At 44.4% G+C, this 8,894-nt stretch overlaps 1 protein-coding gene across 1 annotated transcript; it reads left to right on the top strand.

Moving 5' to 3' along the window:
• Positions 1-2,000: 2,000 nt before the first annotated feature.
• Positions 2,001-5,625, top strand: LOC134929615 (myb-related transcription factor, partner of profilin-like). The gene is made up of 5 exons (XM_063925202.1): positions 2,001-2,365; positions 3,953-4,131; positions 4,301-4,820; positions 4,896-5,402; positions 5,489-5,625. Exons 2-5 carry the CDS (start codon positions 3,955-3,957, stop codon positions 5,623-5,625), a joined length of 1,341 nt encoding a protein of 446 aa, XP_063781272.1. The 5' UTR covers positions 2,001-2,365; positions 3,953-3,954.
• Positions 5,626-8,894: the final 3,269 nt, after the last annotated feature.

Raw genomic sequence — 8,894 nt, forward strand, 5'->3', positions numbered from 1 at the left:
TAATAATACTGGTGGTCACTGGTCAGCAAAATTCTGCACTGTCCTCCAACTATATACTACAATGCAGCACAGATATGGAGCGTTTTTCAGGAAGAGAACGTAGATATTTTCAGCACACTGAGCACAGATATTTGCAAGCACACTGAGCACAGATATTTGCAGCAGACTGAGCACAGATATTTGCAGCACACTGAACACAACTGAGAGAACGCTGCACGTCCTCTCCCTATCATCTCCAATGCACGAGTGAAAATGGCGGCGACGCGCGGCTCCTTATATAGAATACGAATCTTGCGAGAATACGACAGCAGGATGATGACGTTCGGTCGCGCTCGGGTTAACCAAGCAAGGCGGGAGGATCCGAGTCTGCCTCGGACCCGTGTAAAATGGTTGAAGTTCGGGGGGGTTCGAATTCCGGGGAACCGAACCCGCTCAACTCTACTTTAAATCCAATGGGCAGTAGCAGACTGGTAAATCTGGAGATGTAGCTCAGTCCAAAATACAAGTAGAATAGATTCCAAGAGTGATTCTGGTGGGTGGTGACTGGAATCAATTTGCTGGTATGGTTTGGCAGAGCTTCACATGTTTCTCTGGGCAGGTAGACACCCAATTTCCTCAGAAGCATAAACTGTATGTCACAGAGATTCCCTTATATACCCGCTTAATTGGGTCAAGTGTTTGCACATGTATAAAATCAATCAACCTATCCATAATTTATTACAAATATAAGAAGGCAATCTCACTTACCTAAACAGCAAAACCCTACGTTGGCACCACAATTAACCAAAAATATATTTTTTTAAATTAGTAGAACGATTATCCCAATTAATATTAAGTTCCAGTATGCGGTCACGTGATCGCCTTCCGGTCACGTCAGTCAAATCAACTAATCATAGACCAGAATATACGATCTTACTCTCCATTGGTCCACTGAGTCACATGGGAAACACAATGCGGTTGTTAAAGCAACCGTTATGTGTACTGCTCACTTCTTAGACATAATGTATTCAGCAATCCGTTATGTAAATATGAGGGTAATAGCATTATTCTCCGATCGCTAATTGTGGACAGATAAATTCTAGACCACCATAGTGCAAATTGATTAAATACATTTGAATACCACAAGAATCCTTATCCTATCAGCGTAAGTAGATGAGGGAGGACTTGTATGTAATGAAAAGTGCTGTGGTGTCCACAATATATACAAAGAAATAACAGAAATTTGAAGTTATCTTAACTTGCTAAATAACATGTATCAAAGAATCATCTCATTAGTAGCAGCAAACCAATGGAGTCCCGTATGTTGTTGTCTATTAAGTCACATGGGAAGTGTAGAGTGGTGTCATAGCACCCGCTCAATACACTATTCACTCCTTAATCGAGAGAAACCGTTATTTGTCATACTTGTCAGATCGTTGTCATATAAAAGCAAACAAACAAGAGAGGAATTCCTAATTTTATATAATCAAATCCCTATCAAAGTGTGTTCTCAATAGGGTTATATCTAGCAGAGGAACCATATTGTCCACAGATATATACAAAAATAAGAATTAAAAAAAAAGTTAGTTAAAGATAAACCAAAGGAGATTCCTAATTATGTTGGCCCATTAGATAGTACATATTAAACAATCACTTCCCTATGTCAGTTATACTCTTCATTCTTCTCACATAAGATCTTTAATCCTGGTGGTAGCTTAGTCACATGTCGTAGTTAAATATATCCAGAGCAGATCACAGAAATGAATTCAATAACTGTACTCAAAGATTATATGATATAATTAATCTTAAACATAGTAGCAAGAGATTCCCCCCTCCCCCCCCCCCCCAAAAAAAAAGTACAGTACAGCCACTTGTGAGACTTTGGACACAGCACAGCCAGTTCAGTGGAGTACAGCGCAGAAAACAGCAGCGTGCACTAGACTGAAATGGCGCCGAGCCCTAGGCGCGGTGCCTTATATATAGGGGTATATGCAATAGCGGGCGAATCGCGTCATTAGATCCGCCTCTGTATAATTCGCCCGCTATCGCCAGCCGCAGCCCTGTCGCCGGGACCCTGAATTCTCAATATTCAATGAAAAACTGATTCGCCCCTCCCGCAGGCGGATTACGGCCAATCGGCGAGTAGTGGGCGTACTGAATTCGCCTTCCCGCCTAAAGCAGCCCTTTATTAGGGCTTGTTTGCTGCATGTGCTCTGCAGCCATTTTGTGAACCTGCAGAGAGGTGTGAGGAGGAGCAGAGCTAGCAATTTGGTTGTTTGCTGTGGATATCGTTTGGACACCCCAGCAGGCTTTATTCCAGGACAGTCAGGAGGATTCCTGTTACCCCGGAGCAGAGCCATTTTAGGAGCTTTTACTACATTTGTAGGTAAGTACCACATGTGTGTCTGGTGTTGCATGTATGTGTTTGTGTAGTGGGGGTTGCCATGAGGTGTACATGGGGTGTTTGTGCATGTGTGCAGGTATGTGTATAGCCCCTTGCTTGTGTTGCTGCATTTTTTGGGGGAGACTTGTGTTTTGGGGTAGTTTTTCACGTTTTTTTTTTATTCTTTAAATTACTTTTTTGGGTCTTCTATTAGCATTGGTGTACCTCCTGAGGGTGCTGGGATGCTTTCTGGCCATTTTGGGGTGGTTTGGAGCAAGTTTAGTCGACAGCCTGGTTGACATGTGCTGCTGATTGTTTTTCAAACATGTGTTTTCCTGCCTAATTTTGCTGTGGGGTGCCTCCTGAGTGTGCTGGGATGCTTTCTGGCCATTTTGGGGTGATTTGGAGCAAGTTGAGTCGACAGCCAGGTTGACATGTGCTGCTGATTGTTTTTCAAACATGTGTTTTCCCGCCTAATTTTGCTGTGGGGTGCCTCCTGAGTGTGCTGGGATGCTTTCTGGCCATTTTGGGGTGATTTGGAGCAAGTTGAGTCGACAGCCAGGTTGACATGTGCTGCTGATTGTTTTTCAAACATGTGTTTTCCCGCCTAATTTTGCTGTGGGGTGCCTCCTGAGTGTGCTGGGATGCTTTCTGGCCATTTTGGGGTGATTTGGAGCAAGTTGAGTCGACAGCCAGGTTGACATGTGCTGCTGATTGTTTTTCAAACATGTGTTTTCCCGCCTAATTTTGCTGTGGGGTGCCTCCTGAGTGTGCTGGGATGCTTTCTGGCCATTTTGGGGTGATTTGGAGCAAGTTGAGTCGACAGTCAGGTTGACATGTGCTGCTGATTGTTTTTCAAACATGTGTTTTCCCGCCTAATTTTGCTGTGTGGTGCCTCCTGAGTGTGCTGGGATGCTTTCTGGCCATTTTGGGGTGATTTGGAGCAAGTTGAGTCGACAGCCAGGTTGACATGTGCTGCTGATTGTTTTTCAAACATGTGTTTTCCCGCCTAATTTTGCTGTGGGGTGCCTCCTGAGTGTGCTGGGATGCTTTCTGGCCATTTTGGGGTGATTTGGAGCAAGTTGAGTCGACAGCCAGGTTGACATGTGCTGCTGATTGTTTTTCAAACATGTGTTTTCCCGCCTAATTTTGCTGTGGGGTGCCTCCTGAGTGTGCTGGGATGCTTTCTGGCCATTTTGGGGTGATTTGGAGCAAGTTGAGTCGACAGTCAGGTTGACATGTGCTGCTGATTGTTTTTCAAACATGTGTTTTCCCGCCTAATTTTGCTGTGTGGTGCCTCCTGAGTGTGCTGGGATGCTTTCTGGCCATTTTGGGGTGATTTGGAGCAAGTTGAGTCGACAGCCAGGTTGACATGTGCTGCTGATTGTTTTTCAAACATGTGTTTTCCCGCCTAATTTTGCTGTGGGGTGCCTCCTGAGTGTGCTGGGATGCTTTCTGGCCATTTTGGGGTGATTTGGAGCAAGTTGAGTCGACAGCCTGGTCAACATTTAGGGGCAGCCATTTTGTGAGGGGCAGCCATTTTGTGAGGGGCAGCCATTTATACATGTATGTATTTTTTTTTTATAACAGAGATGTCAAGGGACAATCAGACCCGATCCGCCCCTTCCCCCACCCCCTCGGATCTATCCCTGCATAGCAATGAGGAGTGGGAGCCAACCCAGGAGGCGGATGCGACCGACCAGGCATCTAGTGACCAGCCGCGGTCGTCAAGGGCCCATGAGAAGTCCAAGAAAAAGCCTAGTAAAAAGGTACTTAACCACACCTGCAGACACAAATAGCATCAAACTTTACCCACTGTAGTTTGTGCAATGCCATGCACACCTACTGTAATAGGTGTGCAATGCCAGGGATACTGACACTCACAGGTACATACCGATCTTATTTAAAAATAATTTTTTTTTTTTTTAATCCCTAAAGGCAAGAAGCCAGCCAGAGGAGCAGTCGGAGGAGGAAGCCTCTGGTGAAGATGCAGGACAGAAAAAGCCGCGTGGACCCAGATACACTGAGGCGGAAAACTGTGTCCTAGTGGATTGCGTCGACAGGTCCTACGACGTTTTGTATGGACCAAGGGCACAGAAAACAGCATTTAAGGTAAAGCGGAACATCTGGGAATCCATCGCCAGTCAAGTAACTGCAATTTCTGGAAACCGCCGGAGCACCAGAAATTGCTTGAAGCGGTACAGTGATTGCCGCAGACAGACCAAGAAGAAGATGGGGATTCAGCGCCGACATGAGACAGCTACGGGAGGTGGCCCGGCTCTCAATCTGAAGTGGCTACCCTGGGAGGACGTTATTAGAAGGCGCTTGAACCCTGCCATGGTCGAAGGAGTTCGCGGAGGTGTGGACTCCAGCCGTCCTGCTGGCTTTCCCGAGGAGGAAGAACCGCCCAGAAGACGGAGGAAGGCGGGAGACCAGCCGTCCAAAAGGAGGTCTGATGGTAAGAATACTTTCACATGAGCTGTAGTTCCCTTTAAAATTTTTGTATGTGCTAATGTGCTTTTTTTTTTTTCAGACAGACCTGCCCAGAGGACATCACCTGCGCACAGGACATCGCCAGCGCACGGACCGTCACCTGTGCAGCAGGCATCGGCAGCAGCGCGCGGACCATCAACTGCGCCGCAAGCATCGCGAGCACACAGATCGTCACCTGTGCGCCACAGTTCGTCATCGCGCAGTTGGTCACCTGTGCACCAGACGACGTCAGCGCACAGACTATCACCTGTGCGCCAGACACCGTCGGCGACCACACCACAAGATGGGCGCCAAACTACAGCTCCTGCGCGCAGGCCATCACCAGATCGTCTTCTCTCCAGGAGCTCTGGGACTGTGACTGAAGAGCCTCAAGACACAACCCTTGTGGACCAATCACCCGATCTGTTTGAGTCTACAGGGTTAACTGACGAAACTTTTCTTGGGTTTGAGGACAGCCGTGCAGATGTATCCAGCCAGACCCTTGAAAAGTATTCCGAAACGAGGACAAGTGGAGCTCCTGGAGCAGCGGCATCACAGGATGGAGAAGGTTTGTTTTTTGTTTTTTTTTTGTGGGGGGGGGCAGCAGTTGTGTAAAGTTTATTAACTTTTCCAAAAAAATTATTTTGCAAACAGTGGTGCCACGAACCAGCAGCGGACTAGCTTCGGGGATTGGTTCGTACTTCAGGCCGGATCTCCTCCTACAGGAGTCGTCAGAGGATGGCGAGGTGGAAGTGCAGGACGCTCCAGTTGCTACATTCCTGCGTGAGTAAATTGAATTGTGAGCCTTCAAAAAAATGTATGATGAATGTGTATAATATTGTCTAATTTTCTTTTCAGCTGCCCAAATGCATGTGGTGGCAGACATCCAGGAAGGGCAGAATCCCTCAAATGTTCAGAGGGTTCACACCCTGGCATCAGAGATTGGGACACGCCAGGATACATACACAAATGTTGTGGGAAGCAGACTGGACAACATTGAGAGGACAATGGAGAAAATGTCCAACAGTCTACATCAGGGGTGTCCAACCTTTCACCTTCCCTGGGCCACATTAGAAGATGACAATTTGGTTTGGGCCGCACATAAAATAAAATAACAGTAACGATACCTGATCATCCAAAAAAAACATATAAAACATAGTTAACATATTAAACTTACTTGGAAATGAAGTTAGTGAGATGTTTGACATTGTTTCTCAGCCACCAATGCATCCATATTTGCTTCGATGGAACTTGTTGCAATTCTCAGTGAGTGCTCAAGGTGCTCATCAGATATTTTGGTTCTAGTTTTATTCTTTGTGTGCTTCATCCTTGAAAATAGCTGCTCACAAATGTAGGTGCTTCCAAATAGCGATGACATGAATAAGGCATGATTGTGAAGTGAAGGATATTTTTCTCTGGGAACATATATCTTATAGAAGTCCATTAAAGAGACATGGTCAAATTTTTCTTTCAGTTGAATGTCAGATTGGAGCTCTATGCATTCCATTTGCAAATTGGCAGGTAATATATTAATGTCCACTGAAAATGGAGTTGCAAACATCAGAAAAGATGGCTGATTTTTTCTAAAATCTTGAAACCTGTTCTCAAATTCCTGTACCAAATTGAAAAGCAAGGCTGTATATTTTTCCGTGTTCACAGAGGCGTGTTTAGCCAATGTGCTAAAATGCATCAAATTTTTTGCCTTCATTTGAGAATGCCATAGTTTCAGTTTCATTTCGAACGCTGTTATAGTTTGAAACATTGTGCTGATCAATTGGTTTTCACCTTGAAGACGCATGTTTAACTCATTTAAATGAGTGGTCAAGTCGACTAAAAATGCCAAATCTGTGAGCCAGTTTTCATCGTCAAGTTCTGGCACACATTTTGTTTTAGATTCCATAAATGACTTGATTTCATTTCTCAGATCATAAAATCTTGCCAGCATTTTCCCTCGACTTAACCATCTTACTTCAGAAAAGTAAATGATGTCCCCATACTCAGCATCCATAAATTTTAGGAATTCCTGGAATTGGCGATGATTCAATCCCTTGGACCTTATGAAATTTACAGCCTTGATGACAATCTGCATGACGTTAGCCATCTTTAAAGCTTTTGCACATAAATTTTCTTGGTGTACTATGCAGTGATATTTCATCATACTGAAATTTTGGGAGGCAATTGCATCATCTTCTATCAATTTTACAAGTCCATCTCTGTTACCTATCATTGCAGGGGCACCATCAGTAGCTATGCCAGATATGTTAGCAAATGACAAAGAAAATCGCTGTAATGTATTTTTCACAGCTTCATATAAATCTCTTGCTTTAGTTGTGTCTTTCAGTGGAACTAAAGCAGCCATTTCTTCAATGATATTATATTTGTCATCAATGCCTCTAATAAAAATTGCCAATTGAGCTGTATCTGTAGCATCTGTACTTTCGTCTATCGCCATAGCATAAAATTTAAAATGAGCAGCTCTACTCTTCACAACTTTTTCGATGGATTTTCCTATATCTTCAATTCGCCTGGCTACAGTCTGGTGAGACAAACTGATTTTTGAAAAGTCCCCTTTTTTATCCGGGCAAATTATATCAGCCACGGTTTCCATGCATTCCTTAATAAACTCACCATCGCAATACGGTTTTGATTTTTTGGCTATCAGGTTTGCAACCACATAACTGGCTTTGACAATAGAATCTGATTGAATCAATACTTTTTTAAAATAATTTTGTTGAGATGATAGTTTTTTTTTTCAGTTCAGCGATTTTGTCTTTACGACACATTCCTTCATACACAGCAAATTTCTCAGCATGTCTTGTCATGTAATGCCTTTTCAAATTGTAGTCTTTGAAAACTGGCACTAATTCTTTGCAAATTAAGCAGATTGCCTTACTATTGGACTCAACAAAAAAGTATTCATCTGTCCACTTTTCTTGGAACACTCTTCCTTCATCTATAATTTTTCTTTTTTTGTGTTTGTTTTTATTTTTTGACATTTCAGAAGCCATGCTGGAATGTAAAAAAAAAGGATTTTTAGAAAGCTTGGTTTAATAATCAATGTGATTACTATGTGCATTATGCTACAGATTTCCCTTTCAAATTAATGGGAAGTGGAATGCAATTGGATTTTGATGCAGAATTCCACAGCCAATTTTGTGTCAAAATCCGTTGTGTGAACCCAGCCTTAGTCTCCTGACTACCAGAAAGTGGCTTACCTGGAGTTAGGATGCTGGAATGAAGACTGTCTGCTTTAATGGATGCTGGTACGAGGACTGTCTGCCTTGATGGATGCTGGTACGAGGACTGTCTGCCTTGATGGATGCTGGTACGAGGACTGTCTGCCTTGATGGATGCTGGTACGAGGACTGTCTGCCTTGATGGATGCTGGTACGAGGACTGTCTGCCTTGATGGATGCTGGTATGAGGCCTGAAGTAATGGATGCCTGGAGGGAGAGAAGATCTTGGTTAAATATGGAGCTATGTGGGTGGAGAATGACAGGAGACTACCAGAAAGTGGCTTACCTGAGAGTTCGGATGCTGGGATGAGGACTGTCTGCCTTGATGGATGCTGGTATGAGGACTGTCTGCCTTGATGGATGCTGGTACGAGGACTGTCTGCCTTGATGGATGCTGGTATGAGGCCTGAAGTAATGGATGCCTGGAGGGAGAGAAGATCTTGGTTAAATATGGAGCTATGTGCGTGGAGAATGACAGGAGACTACCAGAAAGTGGCTTACCTGAGAGTTCGGATGCTGGTACGAGGACTGTCTGCCTTGATGGATGCTGGTACGAGGACTGTCTGCCTTGATGGATGCTGGTATGAGGCCTGAAGTAATGGATGCCTGGAGGGAGAGAAGATCTTGGTTAAATATGGAGATATGTGGGTGGAGAATGACAGGAGACTACCAGAAAGTGGCTTACCTGAGAGTTCGGATGCTGGGATGAGGACTCTCTGCCTTGATGGATGCTGGTACGAGGACTGTCTGCCTTGATGGATGCTGGTACGAGGACTGTCTGCCTTGATGGATGCTGGTACGAGGACTGTCTGCCTTGATGGATG

This window comes from Pseudophryne corroboree, chromosome 5 (genome assembly GCF_028390025.1).
Source record: "Pseudophryne corroboree isolate aPseCor3 chromosome 5, aPseCor3.hap2, whole genome shotgun sequence".
NCBI classification, from domain to species: domain Eukaryota; kingdom Metazoa; phylum Chordata; class Amphibia; order Anura; family Myobatrachidae; genus Pseudophryne; species Pseudophryne corroboree.